The sequence below is a fragment of the Coturnix japonica genome, chromosome 3 (genome assembly GCF_001577835.2).
Source record: "Coturnix japonica isolate 7356 chromosome 3, Coturnix japonica 2.1, whole genome shotgun sequence".
Lineage (NCBI taxonomy): Eukaryota > Metazoa > Chordata > Aves > Galliformes > Phasianidae > Coturnix > Coturnix japonica.
Window position 1 is genome coordinate 51,582,865 of NC_029518.1, and position 27,707 is coordinate 51,610,571.

General features: G+C 37.8%; 1 protein-coding gene across 2 annotated transcripts in view; it reads left to right on the forward strand.

Moving 5' to 3' along the window:
- Nucleotides 1-27,707, forward strand: part of MOXD1 (monooxygenase DBH like 1) — a 47,648-nt gene that overhangs the window by 11,233 nt on the left and 8,708 nt on the right. For both annotated transcript variants that reach the window (XM_015858586.2, XM_032443744.1), the window contains exons 2-8: nucleotides 938-1,084; nucleotides 2,731-2,898; nucleotides 3,018-3,101; nucleotides 19,353-19,532; nucleotides 21,741-21,843; nucleotides 25,028-25,194; nucleotides 26,603-26,794. In XM_015858586.2, the coding sequence (XP_015714072.1) occupies nucleotides 938-1,084; nucleotides 2,731-2,898; nucleotides 3,018-3,101; nucleotides 19,353-19,532; nucleotides 21,741-21,843; nucleotides 25,028-25,194; nucleotides 26,603-26,794 (1,041 nt within the window). The remainder of the gene's footprint in view (nucleotides 1-937; nucleotides 1,085-2,730; nucleotides 2,899-3,017; nucleotides 3,102-19,352; nucleotides 19,533-21,740; nucleotides 21,844-25,027; nucleotides 25,195-26,602; nucleotides 26,795-27,707) is intronic.

The following is a 27,707-nucleotide window of genomic DNA, read 5'->3' on the forward strand; positions in this document are numbered from 1 at the left end:
GTGTATTTTGCTAAGCATGCAACACAGTTCACAGTGCCCACCAGTAACTACCTGCTATCAGGGAGGAAGGTGGTATGTTCTGGAAAAGAAAGGTATTTAACTGAGGTTAGAGGCTCTGCACTAGACTTGGCTGAGCAGAGCAGCATGCTCAAACCTCCTCTTATCTCAAGCAGTGCAGAAACAGGCAAAAACTGTGCCTTGATATGGGGGTGGAACAGGACAGAGGAGAGAGAAGAGGATGACAGTGGGACTTGGCACAGCTCTGTGGTGTGGCAGGAATTTGGGGTGAGTAGGTTAATGATCTGGCACTGCTGCACCGCTCCTCCATTGCTCTGTTTTTCTGCTGAGCCGGGGACCATCTCTTTCCTCCAAGAGCAGCCACCTAACCCCAAACCACCAGTACGTCCAACCCCTAAACCCTCCTGGCACATTCTGTGTGCACCGAGTGCTGTTCCTCCTGGTTAAGCTGTAGGACACCTGGTTCTGATTGATTTTACTTTGGGAGATTTGCTGTTTGTGGGGATAGAAAAACAAACAAAAAGTTGGGAGAAGAGAGAAGGTCAATTTTATTGATTAGTCTGATTATGTTGGCCAACTACATCAGAGGTGGATGAAGGTATTAAGTGAATTTATTTCTCTTGGTAATTTCCCCAAAGTTCACAGCGTCTCAGTTTCGATAAGTTAGGACTGAGTACAACCTTTATTTCTGTAGTTATGTACAGTTAGTGTATGGTTAAAGTTGTTCAAACCTTTTCTTAAAGGTTGTCAAGGAGACTTCCTTAAGATTTTTAATAAAATACAATGTTTAGTGTCACGCAAACTATGATCCCTCAGTGTTTTACATAAAGACAATATTTAAGAGTATTCATTATGTGAGGAAAAAAGTTACTGCTTAAGTATTAGATTTTAATAATGGTGTACCCTTTATTTTCAACAGGACTATCACACAGATGAAAACAGAGTACTGAAAAAAGACCCACAACAGGATTACCACCTGGAATATGCCATGGAAAACAGTACTCACACCATACTGGCTTTTAGAAGAGAACTTCACACTTGTGATCCAAATGATAAGAGCATAACGGTGAGATGCTCTGCCTGTATGTAAAGAGATGAAATAATTAACACAGAACAAGTGTATACCTGGTTATGATGCTAACTACTAAAATCTCACTGGATAAGTTCACTTAGGGAACTTGTTTATTCAGCTCTCAATGCACTTTCCAAAGCGTCTATTCTATCAAATCAGCCAGATAAAATACTTTTGTGTTAGTTTTATTGAGTTCTTATATTTTATTTTCAACTTTCTTTGTTCTTCCACGTCAGTGCATAATGTTCTCTAAAAAGTCATATGCCGTGTGAACCCAAGAGTGGAACAGGTACCCCTGTGCCTTCAACTCCCGTATCCCGTGTTTGTAATCATTTGGGAGATGTCAGCTTGTGAAATACTTTTTAGGTCTTAGACTGATTTGTATTTGATGTTAAAGCTGGACTTTTAGAAGAGTTTTGAACATGTATAGTTCGAAGGTATTTTTTGGTTCATTTCCATATTAAAAATGAGGAGGTCGGATAATCTTGTGATACAGCTTTGTGATACAGCTCTTTCCATGCCTGGTAAATATTTTTCATAGGAAATTCTTCTGTTGTCGTAGTGACTGCTGTGCTTTATAAACATAATTTTAAATTATAAGAAGTTAATTATTTTCATATCAGAAGTGAGAGGCTGTAGAGATCTGAAAGACTTCTCATGCTTTGGCTTGTTTACTACTATTCATTTTGGAAGCATTGCAGTAGTAGTTCAACATGATTGTCATTATGTGTGTTTTCACAATATATGCAATAACAACATCATGAGCTAAAAGATAAAGCAATTGCACAGCTGTATAAACTGCCAGATTTCCATATGTCAATGGTTCTGTGGTTTTTGCATCTGCTCCAAATTGTCTCAGTGTAACTTAACATTCTGAGACCCTTCAGTGTTTATTATTTTGTCTCACTGGGTGATTATTGCAATCTGAGAATGGTTTACAGAGAATTAATCTGCATTGTAGCTGCAAATATTTTTAAGATGTAAATCTGTTCTATAGCTGAATGTCTATTTTTCCTAGTGTATAGGGCCAGCAGTTCACAGAAGGTGCTCAGAACTTTACACAGGCAAGCCTGGAAGCTGTTTTGGCAGGGCAGCTTCTGACTACGAGTCAGAGGAGTTCCATCTCTACAAAAAATACTGTGTGTTTAGTTGGTTGCCTCCTTATGAGTCTGTTCTGCTGTTTTTAGATATGACTCAAATGTGCCACATTACTGAAGGAAGCTACAAGAGGAATTCAAGTTTCGTAGATCCACGATGAACTATGAATATAAGCTTGATTATTTTTTGATAAGAATTTGTATCACAGAATATCCTGAGTTGGAAGAGACCCATAACGGTCACCAAGTCCATCTCCAAGATGATGCATCAGCCCATGAGAGCTTGCTAACATGCTTTCTCATCCCCAAAAGTACAAAGACAAAACCCACATACCTCTCAAATTCAAGAGAATGATTTATTAAATCGTGAATTTAATTCATTATTTTCTAAGTTCTTTGCAATTGTGTCAGTAGCTGTTTTCTTCTCATTACTGTTGTTCAAACACAGCAGCTTTTACATCATATCTATCTTAGGAATTGCATGAACTATCCAAGAACATATTGTTCCCATTCCTTATGTGTTTTTGTTTGTTTGTTTTCCAGGAGAGTACAGTGCGGGTAATATGGGCCTACCACCACAAAGACTTGGGAGAGGCAGGTCAAAATTACCATGGTTCTACCCGTGGTACAAAGAGTTTACGTTTACTGAACCCTGAGAAAGCAGAAGTCTCACCTGCCTCTTTGTCATACTTTGACCTGACCAACAAAGACGTAAGTTACTCTGTGTTTTGGGTTTGTGTGGGCTGAGGTGGCAGCCCAACATCTGAGCTCACACAGCAGGACAGTATAACTTTTATAATATTGTTTTCTTGCCCTTTTCATTAAGACAGGTGCCTGTACCAGACAAGGATACAACATATTGGTGTCAAATGTTTAAGATCCCTGTACAGCACGAGAAGCACCATGTCACAAAGGTGAGGGATTCTGATTGTGTGAATCCAGGTTAAATATTTATGTTTTTGTGTTTAGAGGAGTTCAGGTGAGAATGATGGCTCTTCAGATTCAATAATTGATTGCACTTTGGAAATTTGTTTCACCACTTGTGGACTAAAAACAAGACTTCTTGAATGTCTTAACAAACACAGGGAAAATGTATGTGTGTTCTCCCAGGACCTGGTTCTGATGCACCCTAAAAATCAGCACGTAGAATGACAGAGATTCTTTCTTTCTCCTTTTCATGTCCTCTCTCCCTTAGGAAAATACTGCTGAAAGTTTTACCACTGTTCATAATTGTGTTTGGCAAAAACATGTTTGTCTAAAAGCTTGTTCCATCAAGTTTTTGCTATATGTAAGAATGTCATGAATATCTTTTAAAGGAGAGAAGGAGAGTAATTTTAGATTAAAAAATAAATAAAAAGCAGAATTTTGTTAAAATAAAGGGCCATGTTATATCATCTGAGCACGGTGTTCATTATCTTTCATTGTGTAAAAGTCAAATATTGCCAAAAAACCAAACAAACTTGTTATAGTTTGAATAAATTAATTAACATAAATGGTTGTAGATGTAGATTATGTAGATGCTGATTCTTGAGTTATTCTTATGAATAAATCTACGGAAGTCTCAAATAGGTTTAACAGCCACAATTGGGCTTCTCTCTTCTCTGCCATTCCTTTTGTCTTTCAAATGTCTTTGCTTATTTCATAATAATGTATTTTTTGAAATGTCAGTTTCCTCAGGAAAGCACAAGATTTTAGTAATGGCAAATGTCTTAGGAAAAAGACTTAGCAGCCAGGGTAGAGGCTAAGATTTCAAGCCAAGAGGGCAGTTGTCTCTAGTTAATGAGTGCCAGATTCTGAATTTAAAAGTATTTTTAACCTCCCTTCTGCTGTTAGGCAGAACATCTTCAAGGCATTTAAAAATGTCTACAAGCTAATAGTGTACCAGCTGGTTGAAGTGATGATGCTTGGTCTTAGGATGTATCTACAGTGTTTTGGATTAGGAGCACACTTTTGAAGTGAATCTTCAAGTTGTTCTTTCTCACTTTGAGATGGTTGCTGTCATTAAACAATTGTGGAGATCATGAAAATGAACAGTAAGATGTGCACCAGCAGAGCAGTGAAAGCACTCCAGGCATAACCCGTGAAAAACTTCTGATTCTGGATAACGTGGATGTCATCGTTTTCCTCTTCTGTTCTTCTCCTTTTCCATGTTTTTGGTGTTTATCTTCTTTGTGGGGGAAGGGAGGACAGCGTAGAAGAAAAAAGGAAAAATAAAAAGCAATACTGAGCGGAGTGACTCTCTGAGCAGTGAGAAGCTGTTTTGCAGATTTCCCAAGGTGCTGCCTTTGCTCCCCAGAGAGTTTTGGCACAGTCCTCTACTTGAGTTCTCACAGGAGTGAGCTATGATTGCATCAAGGGACTTGTTGGAGTGGGTTTTGAAGGATGAGGCTTTCCCCTTAGCAGAAGATAAATAAAGAACTAGCACAATATCTCAAAATCAATAGAAAATAAATGATGCAAGTTCTTATGTGTTTTCTTTCTCCTTACATAATATTCATGCTACTTTCCAAGAACCTCAGGTAATGTGAAACAGCATACTTTCATTGACTGTTCTTGATCGAGCACTACATGACATGTAAATTCTTCAGGAGATAAGATCGTAATCTTACATTCATCTCAAAGGTGGAATGAGGACATGGCTGAGTAACTTCTTCTGCTGCACTTTCCAATGGATAACAGCCTCTGTGTGATGATGGGGCACTCAGCCAGGTTTAGGATGGCTCTTTTAAATCTTCCTTTGTTTCATAGCTCTGCAGCTTCTTCCGTAGGGCCTTCAGCCTGGAGAAGAGGAGGCTCAGGGGAGACCTTATTGCTCTCTATAACTTCCTCAAGGGAGGTTGTAGTGAGCTGGGGGTTAGCCTCTTCTCTCGTGTAATCACTGTTAGAACTAGAGGGAATGGTTTTAAGCTGTGCCAGGGGAGATTCAGGCTGAACATTAGGAAGTATTACTTCTCGGAAAGAGTAGTGAGGCATTGGAATGCACTGCCCAGGGAGGTGGTGGAGTCACCGACCATGGGAGTGTTCAGGAAACGTTTGAATGTTGCATTGATGAATATGATTTAGCTGGGAAGTATTGGTAATGGTTGGACTAGATGATCTTCTAGGTCTTTTTCAACCTTGATAATTCTGTGATTATGTGAAGAGAATGCATCTTCCTATGTGTCTCTGCAGTGCCTTTTGCTATGAAATCTTTCCTGGTGCCTTCAGGATCTCCTGGAGAAACAACTCACAAAACTGGTTATAAGGACTTTATGCCTCCTAAGAAATAAAGCAAATTAAGATGATTTCTCAATAGCTGGGCATTATAGTGATAAAGGTTGTTCAGATTGCAACTGTTACCAGCTACCAAGCTGTTTTTATGAGGCTGATGGAGTACATTACTTCCTCATCTTCAAGCAGCGTGCCTGGTGGAGAGGTAGCTACTTGGAAAGTTCTTCCAAAAGTTTTAACTCTTCTTATGTGTTTATGTTAGCAGAACCAGTTATCAGGGTAACAGATCTATACTGAAAACAATGACATGCAGAAGAGATGAAAGGGGCAGCTTGGATGTAGTAGCTGACAGCCACCTTCCTTCACATTAGCTCTGGTGCCATCCTGCAAGAAGCTATCGCAGGGTGCAGACTCTGGCAGCCCTTCATGTAGCAGTATGCATTGCTGCCTGCTGCAGAATCCCCCTGCAGCTAATTGTGCATTTGCCTGTTCTGCTGCTTTGAGCTCCAGGCTGTGGTATGCATGTCAGGCTTCCTACCCTACAGGGATTTCATTTTCCTTACAAATGGAAGTTAGCTGTGAGCTTTCCCAGAAGCAGATTTCTTAGAAAAAAAGCATTCTGTTTATTAGTCCACAGTTTTTGGACAAGGGCTTCAGGATAGCCCTTGCTATCCTGATCTTTGCTGTGCTCTGTAAATGTTGTTTTGCTTGGTCCTGAGTGTGCCTCTTAATCATATTGCTAAAGCTTTCTGGATTCAGTGACTGCACCTGGAGAAGGCCCCTGGCTCCAAGAAGGACTTCTCAGAATGAGGGAGGAATCCACGGGTGAAGCAGGCAGAAAGACAGACACACAGATAGGTATGCTCATGTGCTGGCCTCCCCATGAAAAGGTGTCTATTTCCCTGCATGGAGGGCAGGTCCTGCAGGTGTGGTGAGCCCTACAGGCAGACAGACAAACAATGCTGTGCAGGGCTGGCAGCAGAGACCTAGGGAGGGAGGGACACTTAACCCTGCATGCACAGAAATCGTCCATTCTGAGTCTCCTTAGCATTTTCCTTCCAGTAAGTTAGTTAGCAGCAGCACACTCACTTCTGAAATGCTTTAATTTTTGTCCGTTCTTTAATGTCTGTTTTTCTTGATTTTAGATGTACATACCTATGTATGCATCGACACGTCTGTGATTCTTTTTTTTCTGCCTACTTGCTGAATTTGTTTTGCTTACCGTGAGCTGGCAACACGTAGATGTTTACCAATGTCATGAAAGTGGAAATCTGTTTTACATTCATAAGAAATACTTCTCAGTATTTTAGCAAATGCAGCTCTTGCTATATTTTTGAAACCTGCTTTCAGTGCTCTTTCTGCTCATAATTTTAAAGATACAGCTCTTTTGTTGCTCATCTTTACTTTAGATGCCAATACTCTATGTCTTCCATTTGCTTCATTTAATCATGTTGCTTTTTGTTATCTCAGGTGTCCCGTGTGCACTGCTGTTTTTCCTGATGCAATTTAAATAAGCTTAAAATATGGTAGATCCTCTACTGTCCCTACATTTTCTGCAAGTTCTCTATACCTGTAGTCCTTCCCTGCCATATTGTGTAATGGGATGTGTGAACTTCTGAAAATGCCTATTACCCACTGGTGAGGGAACAGTGCCTATAATCTACCTGCCAGATGAGCTGTAATCAATTTGTGTCAAGTTTTTAGCTGCAATGTACAGCGTGCCCATGCTAGTTTCAGCACTTTACTTTCTTCTTTGAAACAGACTACATTTTCCTCAGGGAAAGTAGTTCCCAAGGCTTGACTAGTGATAATCTTATAGACAAAAACATGCCTGACATTGCATTTCACTATTAAAAGCAGGAAAAACACTTTATGTAAAGTATCAAATGCTATAGAGTACTTGGGTCATTTAGGTGTGTCTACATACCTTTTCCCTTAGAACTGCTTATTTCCCTGCAGTTCTGAACTTCCTAATTTTTTTGAAATCAGTGTTAAGAGTGGAGGAACACTGGCAAAAGGCTCAGGAGCACAAAATACTTCAGATTCTGTAGGAGAATTTTTAGTGGAAAGCCCAGTTTTGTAGGGTATTCAGAGCTGGCAGTGAGGACAGTAGGTTGCATTTTGTAAGCCCTTAAACTATTGGATTCCATGTTGGGGATTTGGGGGTATCTTTTCAGTATGCCTCATGTATATTAAATTAAACTCAGCCAACTTATTAAAGACAAGTTTTCCAGTGATAAAGATGGGCTGCCTCTCATCTAACTTGACCAATCTACTGGTCTGAGCTAGCTTAGTAGTCAGTGGCAAAAATAGCTGCTTAAGTCATCCTAGAGTAAATGTCTAAAATAGATGAGCTCAGACATGCCTCGTATGACTCAGTCTCTCTCCATTGACTGAGAAGAGAGAACCAGCCTGTGTTACATACGTAGCTCTCAGGTGGCTGAATTAGAGATGTGTCCAACCAAAATGTCAGGGTTGCAATGAGAGCAAACCCCCCCCCCCCTTTTTTTTTGTTGTTTTCTTAATTTGCCCTTAGGAAAAAAAAATGTTTTTCTCAGCCACAACAACATGTAATTTTTTGACAATGAGCTGAAGATATGGATAGTGAAAACAGGACAAACATAACCAGAAAAAAGTATCATTATTAAGCATCAGTTTAGAAGTGTTACGTTGGGAATATTTTTATACAAGTATCAAAGTTTCCCATTACTGATCCCTTTAGAAAAGGGACCTTCATTTCAGTTAAAGAAGGGCCTGTATTAGAGCGCACCAGCAGCTGCCAGTTAATCTTCATGTTCAGTTTCAGAGCAATCTCTGATAAGGAAGTAAAAGCTCCAAAAAAACTTGTTGCCAAGGGTAACTTTGCTTTTTGACAGTGGAATGCTTTAGTAATACCACAGACCCCAGTGTGAAAATACAAAGGGACTCCAGTTTAGGAGACTGATTGATTGAAAGCCAGAAGGGCAGCTTGTAGCCTTTGGTACCTAAATGAGAGTACTGATTTTTAACTTGAGTGATACCAGACAGTAACTGCTTGTTGTTCTCTGGCTTGAACTTTTACGTTTTGCTAAATGCGATAGATAATTCAAGCAAATTGCATCATGCAGCCTGAAACAAACAAATGTTCTATGTTGTCCTATATGTCCCCCTGCAAAGCAGTTTCAGCCTTGACAAATTAGACTGATGGTGAAATGAACTCTTATGCTGCAGAGCTTGCAGGCTCTCTGCCCTTTGGTTTGGAGGGCTCTCTTCAATCCTAAGTTAGGTTTGTAGTGTTACAGACTCATATATCACTAAACTGACTAGAAAATGCAATTTTCCCAAGCCGCTCTCTCAGGAAATAAAAGAACTGCTGTCTTCTCTCATATTCTGCTGAATTATTTCATATGTAAAATCATTTCATACATTAATATGTGATCAAAGATGAAACTACATATTACCACAGATTTTACTGTCAGGCCAAACTTAGTATTTCTTAGTGGAATGTATTCTTGTTTTGTGGTAGTCTTCTTTCATTTCCTTCTATATCTTTACAATAGGAAAACTTAAGCTATGCAGCTATTGCTGCATTAGCTATTCCATATTTGGTATGCAAAAATAATCTATTTCATTTCTGGCATCAACAAACTTGAATATCTAGTTAATTTAATATAGTTTCATTTTCTTCTTCTTCTTTTTTTATTTCTTTTTTTTTTTTTTTTTCCTTTAATTAAAACTGCATCCATCCATCCATCATAGCAATGTATTCACTAGCATGTAGTTGGAAAATACGTACTTTGTTAAGTGAAAGTTAGAAGTTATGTAAGTTCTAGGTGCATATAATCGTTAGATGAAAGGAACTTTAACTATGACTAAAGGTGAGAATGGGGAATAGGAAAGATTTTGTGAAATCTCTCTGAGGTGCACCTCTGTTTCTGAGGTGTTTAGTAGAGAACTGTTACTGATTTAAAGTAGCTTGGTTAGGTAGCATACTGAGAAGATAAAAAATCTTACCTAGCAATTGTCTGCAGTCATCCTATACATGCTTCTTACTGTAGCAGGTAATGAAATATTCCCAAGAAAACATGAACCTCTGATGAATGTAAACCATCTTCTGTGCAAATGGCAGAGCAGCGGGTTCACAGGTATCAAAATCCGACTTGGTGGAGCTTACACAGTATGAAGTGGGCACCTGGGTAGATCACAAAGCACATCTACTTCTGTCCTATTAACTTCTTGGTATTGCCTCTTATGATTAACTTTCTAATCCAGACAAGTCATGTAGTAACAGTATCCTAACCAGGTTTCCAGTAGGGCCACACTCAACTGATCCAGTGTAATTTACATGGAGAAGAAATTTCATTCTAACCATAAGAAGTGTTCTCTCTTCAGTTCCCAGCTCTCCCTCTCCAAACCTAGATTTAGTTGCTGGTGAAGTTTTCAGAGAATAATGCTGGAATATCCCCTCCATTCCTGCTTCTGCATCTGCACACATCAGTTACAGTTATGACCAGAGCATAGATTCATTGTCTCCTGGGGACAAAGTAGAAAAAAAGAACAGTAATAACAGTGGGAAAATAAGTTGGTCAGACAGTATCAGTCCACCATATCCCCACATAGCATGTCAGTTGACAAAGATGACAACTGAACTGCAGGTAGATAAATCAACGGTTTCTGTTTGCACCATGGTTTAAGTGAAGTTTTAGGTGGTATACAAATAACTTATATCTTGGCCTAATTATAATTTAGCAAACAAACACACAACCCTAACCTGAGAAAATAATAAGTTTTGAGTGAGTTGGAAAATGAGTGCTCCTTCATCTTTTTTTTCCCCCCCATTTCAGTGACTTTGCCTTTGCTATATCTGAAGTTGTTTGGACTGAAACTGTGTCTTTCTGTTTTGTAAACTGCCAGTTGCAGTTGTGATTTCTAGAGAATTATGAGCATATATTTTTAATATAATATTCTTACGTAACTTCCAAAGACCACGTTGTCTGAAAATGGTACTTGTTTCATGACTTTATGAGTTCTGTTGATGAGTGTTGGAGCAAGAGTATCAGGACTTGGATCAGGGTGAGAAAATGTGGAAATCATGATATTAATGGAGTCATAATGTAACCTCACACAGTACTCAACAACATATATTTTACAAATCATCTCATGTCTGTCTGTCTGTATGTAAAACCTGTAAATAAAAAATTTAGACAGTATGAACAGTAGTTCCTGTTGTGCTGACTTGGGAAGCTGTGCCAGATCAGTGTCATGAGACATGCATGTTTTATCCACTACTTTCATTTCAGTAGACTTGAGGTTCCAAAGAGTGCAGGCTGGCAACTGCTGTTCTCATTCTGTATCCACGTGCTTAAAGTCTTTCCCATGTGTGTTTCTTTCCTTCACTTCTTCTTCACAGAAACCAGAACTTTGTTCACAGAAATGTATTAACCTATGCCTGTGCATTTGTAAAACACAAAGCAGACATGTTGGAAATTCTCATGCATTCTTTATTCAGTAGAGCTTCTTGTTGCTTCCCAAAAAGGAAAAGTATGATGTTATTAAATTATGATCAAAGGGAAAATTCTGCAGTACAATAGAATTATTTTTTTTTCCATTGCTAATCTCAAAGAAACAGCTAGACATCACTGTGCATTAATAGAGATTTCATGAAAAAAGGGAATACCAGCATTACTTATGCTATTCTAATTACATGTTCATCTGGGATAAATACAAAGACTTTATAGACTGTTCACCTTGGCTTTAGATCTGAAAAGTATTTGGTTACATATTACTTTATTATTATACTGTTTTCCCAAGAAAATGATGATGTTACTGATTAATTGCTGATTCATTCTGTTTGGTGTATGTTAGCTTTGCTGAAAGACTCTGATCATACTGAATACTGCAACGCTCTGCCCATGTTCATGTTGCTTAGGAGTGTAATGAATGTATTGCCAGGAAGTGTAACTGAATGAAACACGTCTTTTCTTGACCCAAGCTTTTTATCAGATTGCTCCTCAGGGTTATAATTTTTAACTGTTGCTAAATGTGTTATCTTATATCTTCAGACATTCCTCAGGCAGAAACAGTTTTTTAATGTATATTTCTTTTGAGGCATATTTCTTTTGGATTTAGTCTAAATTACTGCATGCCTTTCAGATCTGAACTTTTTGTGAGTGGCAAAGTTCCAGGCAATTAATTAGGAATGAGAATTTAGGAATAAACTTAATGGCAGAGAGAACAAGGAGCTCTAAATCCATCCCTAATTCTCATTTTAAAATGTTTTGTTTTTCATGTTTATTGTGTTGTTTGATTCCTTTCTCCTAATTAGAATATTTAAGTTGTTCCTTATACTAACCTATAGAAATTCCGGCTGTACAGTGCAATCATTAGCATTTCTTTAATCATGGTAATACATGAGAATGGCAGGATTTGTGTGAATTCTAAGGTACAGCCCCCTCTCCAACTAACAGGAACAGTAACTATCATGAAGGCCTTATTCTCTTCCAGTGAGCATTCCCCAGCTTAAATCTGCAGTATGGTAATTAGCTCTTAATGTGGTATACTAATAAAATTTAAATATGAGCCTTTGCTGAACAACACAGTCACTGAGTAAACAAATCCTTTCTTCTTTACACCAAGATCAGGAAATATCTGTGCTTTGAATAAGATTTTCCACTCTTGTGGTAAGGACTTGTTTCTCCACATTGATGTGAGAATTTTTATGTGTTTTAAACCAGTTAAAACAAAATGCCAACAATATAACTTAAATAAGTAAACAAACAAGTCAGCACTGTTATTTCAGTTTTGGATTATATCTTGTATTTGAATCTTGCTTTGGGGGGAAAAAAAACCAAACAACACAGGTATATTAAGGACAAATCATGCAAATTTAAATGCCTTAACTTGTATGGAACCTCTATTTTTGGTCTGGAAAATTTCCATCCTCCAAGGAAACCTTACCTAATCACATTATTAAGGTGGGGGTGGGGATAGTTGCTGTTGCCTGTGCTTTTTTCTCTTTTGTATCTCTTTTGCGTTAAAGCGTAAGAAGCCATACGTATCAGTAGCAACACTAGTAACATTTTCTCCAGATAAAAGCTGTGAAAATAATTTGAATGAATATTTTTACATTTGGAGAACAATTCAAGATATGCAATAATGCCTGAATGTAGAGAACTGCCAGTGAAACAATAGACGTGGCTTTGCTAGGGCTCCTGCAAGTCATTCACCAAAATATACAGCTTTTTATGTAAACAGAAGTATTTAAATTCAGATCAAGTGAATTTAAAGGATTTTGTTACTAATGACTGAATTTAAGATCTGAATTGTTCAGCAAGAAAAACAAACAGACCTTTGGCTACAGATGATAGGGCTGATCTCAGTAAAGGTTAGGCAGCTAGCCCGTGCTTGACTGCAGCCTGTTGAGCATTTGAGGTATCTCTTTCAGCCCTAACTGTTCTATGGCATTAAGTTAATGCTTTCTGACAGATGGGGTTGGGGGCTGGGAGGGTGGTCCCTGCCTGACCCCAGGATTCCTGAACTTGTGGCTGAAAGTCTGCAGCAGATTAGTGTTGCAGACATGATGCTGGCCTAGACAGGCTTTCTTCCTGACATGAGATAGCTGTTGGGGTTAAAATCCTGGCCTATCCTGGAGTCATGGACTTAGATTTCTCTCCTAGCTCTAGGGCAAGTTTCCAGCTCTTGGGCTTTTGCTCAGCTCACCTTCAGTATGTCAGTGCAAGAACCAGTCCGAAGCAGAAAGCAACTAGTGTTTTTTCTGTCTGAAAATGTATATGAAAATCAAATCATATTATTGTTGAGATTTTTTATTTTATTTTTTTTCTGGAATACACAGAGTTTTTATTGCCAAAAAGTCTCAACTTTATTGAGCCAAGTATTTCTACATGTTTGCTTTTCTGAGGAAAAATCTTAAACCTTCAGTGAGATGTCTTAAATAAACATTTGTTTTCTCCAAAATTGCATTTTTGGGGAAAAAAATGGAAAAATCTTGATGACATTTTGAACTTTGAACTTCTCTAAATAGGACAATTACTGAAATATACATATATGGTATACATCTGTGCAAGAAGTACTACCAGAATAACCAGTAGAAAGGTGGTGGTTCTTCCCAAGGTTGAATATAGAAAGCAGAGAGCAAAATCCTTGGCCTCTGTTTCAAAGTTTCTCTATAGTAAACTCAGCCAGCACTTAGTTTCAAAACCATCACTTTTTGGTCTGAGTTTAATCAAGGACATGGCAAACTCAATAAAATAACCAACCACAGACTAGAAACATTCTTAGACATAACAGTGCCAGGACAAAATCTTGTGTCAAATTTTTATTCTCAGTTTTTGGGTGATAGAAAAATGTTGTTCTTCTGTGTTGCCAGAGGCTACATACACAAAGTGTTATATAAGGCTAAGGCAGTCATTTATAGTGGCAATATGCCATGCTATAGTGTCTTTCAGTTAGTAGAGGTGACGGTAGGATGCTTGGTGCTTTATAATGTTCTCCAGAGGGACTGGGAGATCTTAGTAGCTTGATAGTTGTATTGCTGAGGCCACTTTGCTGAAGACTCCGGGCTGAAGTGCATCTGATCTTTTTAAAAGCCCATTCTCTCTCGTTTTCAGTATCCCAGGTGTAGTTGAGGATTGCATACCTTTTAATTAGTTGCACGTTTCCTGGCATGGTTTTGACCACTGCTGAACATCTAATGCCCAGGTATGGTTGAGGCAATTCTATCACCAATTTTTAGAGCTTAGCTTCATGAATATATGAACATGGTATCACAGGTAGATTCAAAGATAAGAATCATCTGTGGTTGGCATTTATTAGTGTACATATGGCCAAAGGAGATTAAAAATTGCCATGTGATTATGTAACAGATTAATGGAAGCAGATTTTATTTGAACACTTCAAAATGTAAAACTAAGTTGAAGCAAGCTTTTGAGTTTGAAAAAATAAAATTACATTTTAAAATTACATTCCTGTGTAGAATTACCATTGCAATAGGACCAAAAACCTGTTGCCATTTTTCATACACAAAAATAAACTCAGTATTTTATTTTCTTAAGTTCAGTGCACTGTAGTTTGTAATGTGGACACTACGGAGAGACTTTGGAGATAGTTTACTGACTTTCATCATTCACACAAACAGGCACAAAGAACAAACCACAGCTGTAACATCAAAGAAAGCAAAGCAAATAAAAAAAAAGGAAAAAGAAGAGAACAAGCAAGAAAGACATTCAGCCTTCTGGAGATATTTTTCCTTGTAGGGAATCTAACTTAGATTATGCTCTTAGAAATGCTCTTTGCGCTTTCATCCTCTTTAATGTGTCTCACATTAGAATCTTGACCCTGCTTATCAGCAGCTGGAGATGCAAGCCTCTATTATGTTACAATTTTTGCCTGTTAGTTTTTTGTTTATTTTTTTAAGAAACAAAGACATGTTGTATGTTCAACTTGTGCATTAGGCAAAAGGATAATAGAAAACATGGAAGAGAGGAAGTAAAAATTGAAGTTGATTATTGCAGGCATTCTTTGTTCAGGTATTGTAGACATGTTGACTGGAATACGGTTTCTGTTAAGTGTACAGTGGGAAACATGTCTTAACTAATTTAATTCGATAATGAATTGAAAAATTGTTATTTTGTGTTTTGAAAGTCAGTATTTTGAGAAGTGCTGAGGGATACAGTAATTACATGTGGAGCTCTTTAAAACCTCTCCACCTGCCCCATCAGTCATGCCACTCAAACTCCATAACCATAACCCATAATTTTGGTTGTAAAAGGCATTGCCTTTATTTTGCATGATATCTCCTTCTCTGGGACCCTGATTTGTTGTGGTGGGTGAGTATAGTACATCCATTGCTTTTTTACCTCTGTCAGAGGGAGTCAGGTTTGTTCACGTATGTCAGTGTACTCAGTTAGAAAGATGTTTCATCCAAGCTTTCAGAAATGGTAGAAAAGATCTAAAACGTAAATTTTCATGAATAATAAAAGAGCAGATTCTTTTTGCAGGTTTCATGAAAAGCGAGGGAGGGTGATTTTTGGGTATCCACTTATTTTTCACAGATCCAAATGCTTTCAGCACTTGGTGGACACAGGGCTTTTGTTATTTGAGCCCCTGGCAGTTACGAAATGTCAAGCAGAAAATGCACTTTGCCTGCAGGTGAAGAAGTCACTGAGGTGCCTTGGCAGTAGTGCACTATCTCTGCAGGCTTATTCATGGCATGGCAAAGAGATGAACCCTGACAGCTGGTTCTTCCTTGTGTTGCAGCTACAATTAAGGCACCACAGGTCAACCTCAAAGAATGGAGTAAAATTGGAAAACCAGTGTTTTTAAATAACTATATGCATATTCTCTTTAAGTTTTTTCAGATGTTTTCCCTTACTGTGTTGGCTAACAGGAGGTGAAAATGAAGGGCTGACTTCCATTTTCACTACAGTATTCTGATTTGCTCAGGTATTGATGGATGTAAGTGTAATTCAAGTATCCCCTTACACTACAAGTACAAAGTAAACAAGCCTATGTATAAACAAGGTATCAATAGAAAAGAATTCCTTAAATCTCTAGAGTTTATTGACTACTATGCCTACTATGCCTACTTTTATTGTATTTTTTTTTTTCTGTATTTCTCTCTGCCCTAATTTGCCTTAGTAAGTTACTATCTTTTCATAAATATTGTAAAAGTAGCACTATTTCCCCAGAGAAGCATATAAGACATTTATAGTGACTTACAGCATTGGGTCATTATTGTTGTGTCTGGAGAGCTGCAAAAGTAATCTTTAGCTTAGTTTTCATTTCTGTGGTTTGGGGATAAAATACTACCAGAACCCAAAAAACTTTATGCTTAAAAAATTCAAGTAGTTGGAAACTTTGAATGTGTGCATAAAACAGTACACATTTTATAAATGAATGCCTGTAATTACAGTTCAAGACTGATACAGAGCAATTCATAATATTAATAACCTTGTAGAGGTGAGTCCAGCTAATTGTGTCATCATTCACTGGGGCTGCAAGTACTCTGGAAACAAGGCCACCCTGATCTAGATATTCAAATGTAGATACCTACTCTAGCAGCTGATTTTAAATCTGGGACTGCTTTTGTGTACATTTAAATGCATGTGGTTTGTTAGTTTTAGATACTTAGTGGTTTGTTAGATTTGGCTCCATGTTTGAGGAACTCTGTCATTGTTCATCATTATTTGTAGGGCAGGCCAAAAAACAAGAAATTCTGTTTATTGAAAAAAAAAGTGAGATTTGGGAATTTCTTTTTTTCTTGGAGCAAACGAAGCTGTACAGATGTTCTTGTGGAAGGAGAGAGAGAAAGAGGGAGGCAGTTTAAAGAACCTTCTCACACTATAAGCTATAGTGACAAACTGGCTGAGTAAGTAGGGCAGCACTCACCTGGGGTGCAGAAGTGGCATGTTTAAATCCCTGATCCAGATAACTGCTAGAATAAGGGGTAAGATGTATGTTTTAAATATTATTTTCCACTGAGGTTATTCCACTTATTAAGTATAACTATATTTACTGGGTCAGAGAAAGGGAACTTTGCACTACAGCAGGGCTTGCTCATTTTCAGTTGGGAACAATGCCTGTGAACTTCAGGGAGGTGATCTAAGTGAGTGATTTCTACTCATGAGTTTTTCCTACATTTTTTATAAGGTTTTTTGACCCACTCCCAGCAGTTTCTTTTTTATCTCTCTACTTGTTGAAAAGGAAAGAGAGAAGCTGGTACTTTTCTAAACTCTAACAATAAAAATGTATGAAAGGTCTAAATTCACTGCCACTTTTCATTATTTCTTGGTGCATCTGAAGTATGAGATGTCCTACAAAATACACTTGAAAGATTGTTGTTTTCTGTTTTTCTTTTCTTTACTAAAGAAAGCTGAACAAAACTGTCTTCTAATGTTTTTATTTAGGTATCTGACACTAAGACATCAGTGACAGGATGTGAGTTTCTAATTTTGGTGATGTCCCATTGCTCTGAGAGGAAGTTGGTTTTGAAGTAGTGATTGTAAGCACAGCAGGTGTTGAGATCTTGTAGCAGCATACAGAGCTATCAAGTGTTTGGACAAAAATATTCCTTTTTCTTGGTAGATACAGAGATAGCACTCCCATAATCAACTCTCTGACTAATCCATACATTATGTGGAAATTCTGAATTCCCATGACATATGCTACTGTTTAATGTATAAGCTGCCATGATGATTAGTATTTGGATGAATGCACACATATATGAAAAAGCAAGGAAAGGAGCAACATCAGTATGGAATGGACATCTGAATCTCTGTCAGTCAGCCTCACATAGTTGAGTATTAACTCTTATCTGATGGGAAAACTGACTCTTAACGCCTTTTAAAAATATTTTTATTCTCATGAAAAAGTAACTCATGAGAATGGTATTGCTAACTAAAATAGGGATTACTGAAAACAGTACAGAAGATTTCTTGTGAAGCCTTTTGGTTTTGCCGTTAGAACAAAACTTTGGTGTGTCACTGCAAGTTGGCACCCTTCCATTGACTTCTGAGGTGGGTGGTTTGGGGTTGTGCACTTCTTGGAAGACGTACACATAATCAGCAGCAGCTGGACTCCCCAAGTGCATGACTTCAATGGTACTTTGTGGATTTATATCAACAAAGGTGGTCTTTATATGTTCTTCTGCCTGCCCTTCCTCTTCTGTAATTGCTTCAGTGGTTTGAAGAATATACAGAGATAAATTCCTGTGACAGTATTGTGCTGAAAATATTTCAGTAAGGTAAGAAACTCTTACCCTGCTCTTGTTCCTGGGATTTTTGTTCAAAATAAATAGATTCAATTTTAGGATTTATATATGTAGGTGGTTTTTTTGTTGTTTGGTTGGTTTTTTGTTTGTTTGTTTTCTCTCTGCTTAAGATACCTTTGCTATTAAAATGCAATACTGCATGGGTACTTGCATCTTAAATGTTGCATTGCTAAACTTTAGATTTCTTGTAAAAACGTTTACAGAAGATGTTCAGCTGACTTAACTTAAAGGAGATATGACAGACTGGGATGCAGCCTTTGAAAGTAAAACAAGGGGAAAACTCCTTTCATTTTAAGATAGTTTTTTATATGCTGATGTTTTGTGGATCTTTCTGAAAAGCAAAGTAAATTTTTTTCAGAAGTATTCAGGGTTGCCTCAGGGATGTCATCACTGACAGAGATGATTTAACATCATCCATCCACAGACAGAGCAAGCACTGGGTTGTTTTTTAATTCCAGAATGAAATTTTGGACTAACTTGAAGATCAGTGGTCAAATTATACTGGGAGCACCCCTGCAACACTCAAGAACCCTCCAGCTCCTCACTGCCACAAGCAGACTGGAGCACCCAGCCTCTGAGGAATGTCTTAATAATGTTTTTACAACTGAGCAGATTATAAATTCTAAATTTTCATAGATGTCTAAAAAATATGAAAGTCCATCTTGAGCTGCTGAGGAATGTGGGGTTATACCTCCGGGCTCCCCCTAGATGTACAGAATGAATAGGCAACTCTTGTTCAAAGTAGTGTAAAAGAGGCAGAGATGAGGCTGAAAAGCTCTGTGCAGTTCTGATACCAAACCTGGTTTAGCTGAGCAGACATTCAGCCGGCTTATATGTCAGGCATGCTGGAATATGGCTACACAGGGATGGGCATGGGAAAGGACAAGTGACAGTACAAGACTGGGTTGGTAGAAGAGAGAAAGGACAGATGGCAACATAGCTTTAGTCGAGACACAGGTTTTCCTTTCTGTTCCCTGTTGATGCACTTAAATGAAGATGTTTTTAATGGTTGGGGTTGCAGAGTGCTGAAGTAGCATCTTAATGTAGCAACAATCTACATTTGAGTATTCTCTTTAAATATAAGTGCACAGTGTACTCTGTAGTTCTATCTGCATACATATATTGAAACAATCATATCTGAGACAAATTTATATTTTTTTCCTTTTCTTTTTCATTCTGCCTTTGACAGGTTGAGCCATTGATTCAGAAGGGCCATGAGAACCTGGTGCACCACATCTTGCTCTATCAATGCAGCAGCAACTTGAATGACAGTGTCCTGGACTACGGGCATGAGTGTTACCACCCCAACATGCCAGACTCCTTTTTCACATGTGAAACAGTCATTTTTGCATGGGCCATTGGAGGAGAGGTAGGACGAATGGCTATCTAGTGTGCTTCATGAAGTGGGTATCAGTAGGGTGTGTATCATAATGAAGGTTCCTTCTTGTACGTTAGTGACTTCTTCATCTGTCTTTTTTTAAGGTTATACAATCAGTCTCTAACTGCTTCAGCACCAAGTCCTCAACTTCTAGTTGGCTTTCTAAGTGCTAAATACAGTGAACTTCTTGAGCAACAAGCTTAAAGTGATGAAAAAAGCATAGATCAAATCTATGCTTTAAGTAAAAAAAGATGACTGGGAGCATAGAAGTCTGTCACCATATCATCTTGTCCTATAAGGAATGCACTGCTTTCAGCAATGAAAATAAATATCTGTTATCTGTGGAGAATGGCAGAATTAAAAGCAGTGTCTGTAGGTGACATCAAAGGTTTTGCTAGACATAGATCTATTTCATTTTGCACCCCATCAGCACCTTGTTTGTAGTACTTCCCCACTGAGGAGTAATATTCTGAAATTTCCTTCCCAGACCTAGAAGTAAACGTTTCAGTGTAGAAGTGATTGTGTATTGCTGCAGAGCTGTCATAATGAATGCTTTGATTGTGGCAATGGGATGTATCTCCTGAAAACATAGTAGATGCCATGCTAACCCAGACTCTGACTTCAGCTTATTTCACATTCTAATTTAAACTGCTTAATGTTTTCAGCTGACATAAGATAGAATTACTGCCAGATGAAGCATCCCAACCTTTCTTTACCCCTTTCCTTCACTGTTTGCCAGCTCAGACTTGATGTGGGCAAAGAGAGGGACTGAGGAGATTACAGTTTCTGGAGCCTTTGCTTTCCAGCCTGCAGTCCAGAAACTGCTTCTGAGTGCTACAGTGTAAGGAAGCTGGAGCTGCTACATGTACAAACTGAAAGAAGCTTAATCCACTATGAGCATTATTTCTGATGTACACTTTGTGCATTTTTGCCATCAGCTATGCTCTGACCTAGTACTTTCAACTTTCTTAATCTAAGTGAAATAAAAAATTCATATAAATACCTTATCATTTGACAACTGTTACGGAAGCTTTTGCAAGGATGCTCCTCTTGTTAAAGATCCACAGAGTGCAATCTAGAAGATCTGGGTTACACCCAAGTTTACTGGAGTACTCAGTGCTTCAGTTTATGCTTATGTAGCATGAAGATCATAACACTTGTAACTCTATACTAAGATTAATTTTTGAATGTCCATCAAGAATCGGAAAATTAGGATCTCACATTGCATATAAAAATAGGATCTGTAACATAGTATGGGGCAGATTCATTCCTCATAAAGTGAGTAGAGTAAATAAATGAGCTCACCTATAAGATACCGGTGTTTTGCTTTGAATCAGGCATGAGCTTCTGAAACAAATCTCCCAGTTATCCCCACTTATCTAAGCTCCTTTGTTCCTAACTTCATCCTATTTGGGAGGAGGAAGTTAAATTTAATGTTTGGGGGTGAACCCAGCACTTCTCAACAAAAAATGGAATTCAGTGCATAGAGACTGACTGTAGAGATTGTCCAAGGAAAGCAGACTGGAGGAGACAGTGAGTCTAGCACAACCTGTTGCACTGTATTGATCTATTTCTTTCTCACTAATGTACGTGTTGCCACAAATAAGTTTTTACTGTTGAAATTGTTCTGTTTAAAATGCAGTGGTTTGTGCAGGAAAAACAATCTAATTATGAATGACCTCTGTATTCCCTGCAAGTTACTGCTTTTGTAATCTAGAAGCATTTAAAACGTAGACTCACTTTTTCATAAGGATTTTATTGTCAGACTAAATAATGCTGAATAATGCACTGCTTATACATCTCAAATGGCATTTCCATTTTCCACTCAAGCAATAAGTAAAGAATAAATAATCACAAGATCATAAGATAATGCAGGTTGAAAGGGACTTTGGTAAGCCTCTAGTCCAGCCTCTTACTTGAAGCAGGGTCAGTCATAAGGTCAGACCAGGATGCTCAGGGCTTTATCCTTTGGCAAACACAAAAGTTGTCAATTTATACTGGCCTAGTTATTTAGTGCATGCGGTATTAATAAATATATTATGCTACAATGTCACATTCAGAAAGTTTTAAAATAAATGATGTTTATAAATTGTATCATTTATATGACTGTATAATTGCAAAGCAGTATTTGTATTCATATATAAAAACTCTTAACCATGGGAAAAGTTCCTTAGCTCAATGTGCATGTGTTGATTCCAGGGCTTCACCTACCCTCCCCATGTTGGATTATCCATCGGCACAGCAGCTGACCCTCAGTTTGTTCTTATGGAGGTGCATTATGACAATCCGACATACACTGAAGGTTTGTACCCTTCTGTTCTGTAAAATAAGCAATACTGTAAAATGTACTCATTGCATCACACTGCAAATAGAACAGATGCAAAGCTGAGGCTCATTTTCCCCTTCTTGTTATTTTCTGGCTCCTGTGTTTTCCTTATTGCACTAAGAAACATAGCCTGAAGCAAGTGGGGGAATCAGAGATAACAAAGAATTGTGGACCAGGTGAACACACCTATTATCAAGACATTCTTTGTGTTATCTCTCTCCTTATTCTTTGCTTTTGCTTGGAAGTCCAATCAGACTGAGAGACAGTAGCACATCAACCAGACTGCAAGATAGCATCACAGAGAACAAGCCTTTTATAAGCTTTGAAGTATTTTTTAATACATCTGCCTCAACTGTGGGTAATTTCTGAACATAAAACAAAATTCAGATTGTTGGCCATTCATTATGTAAAAATAGTTTATCTTAAATAATAAACATCTCTTTTATAATGGTATTATTTTTTTTAATCTTCACCCTAAAATTTATTTATATCTAGAAGAAACAAAAGGAAGTTTTGTTTTCCCTTTGTGAAACTGAGACGCTCAGAAAATCTAGAATACTTCAAAGCTCACTTTTGAAAAGTTCAGTAATGTTTTCTGTTTTTATGCAGAAGTTTGTTGAGATTCTATGCCTAAGGATATTCTGATTACTGGAATAAATGAACTGGGTAAAATCCACTGCACAGTGCACTGGTTCTGTACAGCCCCATGCATTTAAATAAAATCTTCTGTGTTGGCTGGGGCATTCCATCGTACTGCTATTCTCCCTCTTTATGATGTCTTCGAAGGACTTTCTTAAAATTGTTTTATTTAATGACAGTCTTTCACCCTTCAACATGCATATTCTTATGTGATACAGTAAGTGGAGACACTCAGGATCAGGCTGGAAGGGGCTCTGAGCAACCTGATCTGGCTGTAGTCATCCCTGTTTGTTTCAGGGGAGCTGGACCAGATGGTTTTTAAGCTGAAATGATTATATGATTCTATCCTTGGTAAAACATGATTTCCCATCAAATATTACCTGAAAGCTCAGTACATCGTGCAGAAAACCTCTTTTCAAATTGGACCATATCCCTAAATTTATCTTTTTATGTTAATTGACTGTGATGTATGATTTTGTCTTAGCTTAAATGACATGTACAAAATCTGGCAATCGGGAGTTTTATTTCCTTTGTAAGAAATGGGTGCAGCTTTGCCATGTTGAGATAGTCCCATGTGAATACAGGTCTCACTGAAGACCTGGGAATATTCAGAGATCATTGGCAGAGCAAGATGTGTGCTATACAGATGGTTTATCTTGTCCCTGGTTAAACACACAGTATAAGATTGTCCCATGAGAGGGAGGGGGAGAACCCAACTGTTTTTGCTGCAGGTGGGATTCTTGAGTTCTCCCACCCATCCTGCCACCAGATCACCTTCACCATTGTTTTCCCATGTTAGGGTCTGTGTTTTCCCAGTTTGGGTCTTGCAGTTAAGCCAGCAGCCTCACCTCTGCATGTGGAGTAATGTTTGCCTAAGTGACTCAAATTCATAATCAGTGCTGGCACCTGGTCAAGTTCAGAAATGTATGAACTGGTTCTTGCTTGGCAGGTTCTGAATGCTTCTTTTTCAGCGACATCCGCTTTTAATTTGAAAGATATCTTCTTTTGAGTCTGTTTATCAAAAACTCTTAGATATCACAAAAATTTCTGGCATTTAGATGTTAGTAGGAGGCTTGAGGGGGGAGCACCACAAGAAAAATCCAAGTTGATGGGATTACAGATAGCTTCAGTAAGAGAATGAATACAGGTTCCAAAATGAATTAACACTGAGATGTGAGACAGTCTCATAGTTCCCTACCACTAGTAATTAGTTGTGCATAGCTCATAGCATTTGTTCCTTAACTTTTATGAACCACGCTGTCGCAGGTGTCACAGTGACTGGGTAACTTAGTACCTCCTGTATCCCTCTGTCATTTGTCCATCTTAAAACAGCCTGCTGAATTCATACTGATGTAAAATTTGGTTTTAACCACTGCTATGTCTGTTACTTTTTTTAGAAGAATAACAGAGGAAGCCTCTTACCTTCTCTGAGATACTTGGCAGTGTTTTTGCATTTTTGATTTCAAGGCTGAAATTTGAAAAAGAGCAATAAACAGGAAGGTAACAGATGAGATAACACGGAATTTAGGGCTTGTGCAACACAAAGCAATCTTTGTTTCTGCTTATGTCTTGCCTCATAAAAATAGCTAAGGCAAGATAAATAATTATAAAAACTTAGTGGATGGAGACAACATAAATTCTGAGTAGATACACAAACAAATGAGTGTGGCTAAACATCTAGATGAATGAAGTAGATTCATACCGTTCTCAGTCTTAAAGCTCACCCTTCCTACAGCAAGGTTTTGCTCTTTAAACCACTCTTGTAATCAAGAGAAATCCTTGAGGGGAAGATTAAATTCCAGTGCAGTTCTCTTGCTTTCTTTGTTCAGTGTGGTAGTATTATACTTAAATTTGCAATTTAAGAAGCTTTTTCTCATATCTTTTGTTGATGATTTCTTAATTGGGAAGACTGCAAAAAGGATGCGTTTGGTCATCTGAGGTACGCTGTGATGTGACAGGCAATCTAAAATAGAGGGGAAAAATATTATTGATGGAGGAGCTTAAGGTGAAGGAACAGAATTCACAAGGAGAAGGTAACACAAGTCAAATACTTCAGGGGGAAAAAGAAATGCAACACCTTTAAGCTCTGCTTTAAATATTTCATTTTAAAACCATACATGGCAACTTCTGAGGTTTTATTGTATTGTATTTCCTTGTATTGTTTCTTATGCCTGCGATCTACTTTCTTTTCTGTGACATCCATACTGGGTAAGTTAACAGAAGGAATATGGGGGCTTCCAGTAACATACATTTTTCATTCCTGTCTGAACACCGCAAATATCAGCATACCACCTTTAACGACCTTCTTGCGGGCTTCCCCGGTTTATTGCTTCCCACATATGGTTTGATTCATTTCCAGGTTATTGAGGTTGATTCTTCAATTTTCTTGTTAAAAATAAAAAATAAATAAAAATAGGACAAGCCTTGAAAAAATGTGAAATGATTGGATTTTAATTTTTTTTAATTATTATTTTTTTAATACTGATTTACTGCCATGTCTGACTGTGTCATTTTGTTGCAGGCTTGATAGATAATTCTGGTCTGAGGCTATTTTATACTCCAGTTTTAAGGAAATACGATGCTGGTGTTATTGAAGCTGGTCTTTGGGTCAGCCTCTTCCACAATATCCCACCAGGCATGCCTGAATTTGTGTCAGAGGGTCACTGCACGTTGGAATGTCTAGAAGAGGTATGCACACTGTCTGAAACTAGTGGCTTTCATGCTTAGAATTAATTAAGGACAGCCTCTTTATCTCCTTGGAAAGATTGATAGTTGCTGGTTAAAGAACCGGGTCAAAGCATCTGCTACATGCTGCCCTCCAGAATTTCAAGTCTTTAATCTAGGTGTTTGGGATGCCCGGTACTGTTTTACTGATCTGAGAAATATTGGATGATGCAGTGCTTGTGACAATTTAATTCTGTGTTTGGTATATAAACATACTTTGCTTTCCATGGCAAAGATGTTTGTAGCCTGAAATCACTAACCTAGGAGGACTGTTGAGAGTGAGTAATTAAGATATATGTGTGTGCAAAAGGCTCCTAATAGCAAAGTGAAAGTCTGAAAAATGTACTTAGACCAACCATAGAAACTAAAGATGACAGCAGGTTTTGTTCTTATGGCCCAAAGCACAAGATTATGCATTCATTAAACATTTGGTTTCACAAAGATAGCTACAATTTCTCTGTAGATAAAGGAAATAGTTTGAAATCTGTGATTAATATATCACAGGAGATTCTCAGGTACTCTGTCATTTTTAGAGAAAGGCTGGATCAACATCTACTTTGCATGATGTGGATTGGAATGAAGGGGCAAATTGCATACAGAATTTTGGCTTGTTCTTATTGGTGTTAAAAGTTGTTTATAATCATAATATATTTCCACTTAAGCTGGAGTAATCTATTATGGCATGGTTTCTGGTTTAAAGGCTGTGCTTGTCACATATTGCAAGAATAGATTCTTCTTTGGGCTCTAAACAGGAGAAATTTAGTAAATCCAAAGTTTTCATCGGCAGATCTCAGGTGTAATGGAAGTTGTATCAGATTTGTTGATTTTAAAATGTTTTTAACCAGCAAAAAGAAGTTTCAGATGAAAACCTACAGTATTTTACTACCCCTTGGCATGAAGATGGAAGTAAAGCATATTGTAATTGCAGCCTCTTAATATAAAGGTCTTCTTCTGGCACAGTGTTCATTCACAGATGCATATATATAAATATATATAGAGAGAGACATCCATATTCAGTAGCATTGGCCAAGAACAGTAAAATAATGTGTAGGTTTTGATATAATACACTTAAAAGTCTTAATATACTGAGAATTATTGGCAGTCCAGTTGATTTTCATAAAAGCTGCGTACATTAGGAGTGAAAACGTGCGTTTTTTTTTGTTGTTTTTTTTTAATTAAAATAAATTTAAAAAAATCTCTAGGACAAAATCAACGTTTTTGCTTATTGAACTATTAATTCACATTCTGATTTAATTTTTCTCCAGACTGTATTTTGCTGTAAAATATGAAATGCATGGATTAATACATCTTCACTCTGCGTCACACTACATTGCCTCTAGGCATGCTGATGGTCTTGATTTCCCCATGCCAGGCTCTAGGTGCTGAGAGGCCTAGTGGGATTCATGTGTTTGCAGTCCTCCTTCATGCCCACCTTGCTGGCAGAGCCATCAGAATGCGTCACTTCCGCAATGGTGAGGAGCAAAAGCTGCTTGCTTATGATGATGAGTTTGACTTCAACTTCCAAGAGTTTCAGTATCTAGAAGAAGAAAGAACCATCATGCCGGTATGGCAATCTTAATTCTTTTCCTGAAATTGTTTAAGAGATCACTTGCCTAACATTTACTTACACTTAGGATTAATTTTGTTACAGAATTTATTTGATATTTTGGTCCTTTTTCCAGTTACTGAAATAGACTCATGCATTAAAACTGCCGTGTCTCACGGGTATCTACCCGGTTCATTACAAAACTGACCTGGACCATCAGCTCATTCATTGGATGTGTTTGATGTCCACAGTTGCTTGATTTGAGCTTTGCTATCACAAATGCTCGAACAAAGCAGGAAATATAATTACAGGTGTGCCTGGTTGCACTTTTGTTGTGCATCCAACCAGATGAAGGATGCAAACACCACCATGGGGCTTTAATGAGCCCTTGGAACTAAGTAGCATATCACAAATATTTGTGCACAGCAAGTATTCACCCTTGCAAGTGTGTTAACGAATCAGCTAAATTTTCTCTTTGTTTTACATTTTTGTTTATTGTTAGGAATAAAATTCTAAGCTTGCATTCCACATGAGTTTTCACTGAGTAAACAAAATTTTGGGGAAGAAGAAATCATGGGATTCCATCTGCTGTTTTTGTGATATTGTAATACACCTTTTTTCAAAGTCCCAAATATATTTATATTACAAAGCTTTAGATTAAACCAGTAGTTATCCGTAGGTATATCATGAAAGCAATCTATGCTTCTTGAGTGAGTCACTCACTTAAAAATTATTCATTCACCTCTTTTTAGTTTGAGCAGGCACCTGTTTGTGAAGCTGTGGCCTGAGGACAGAAAGCTTATCACTGAGAAGGGTTGGATACTCCAGCAGATGGAGATGTGTTTGTTCTGGTGTATGTGAACAAGCCTATTACTACATGAAATTGGTTGGATACAAAGTGTCAGACAACTGCATTTTGTTTATAACTGGA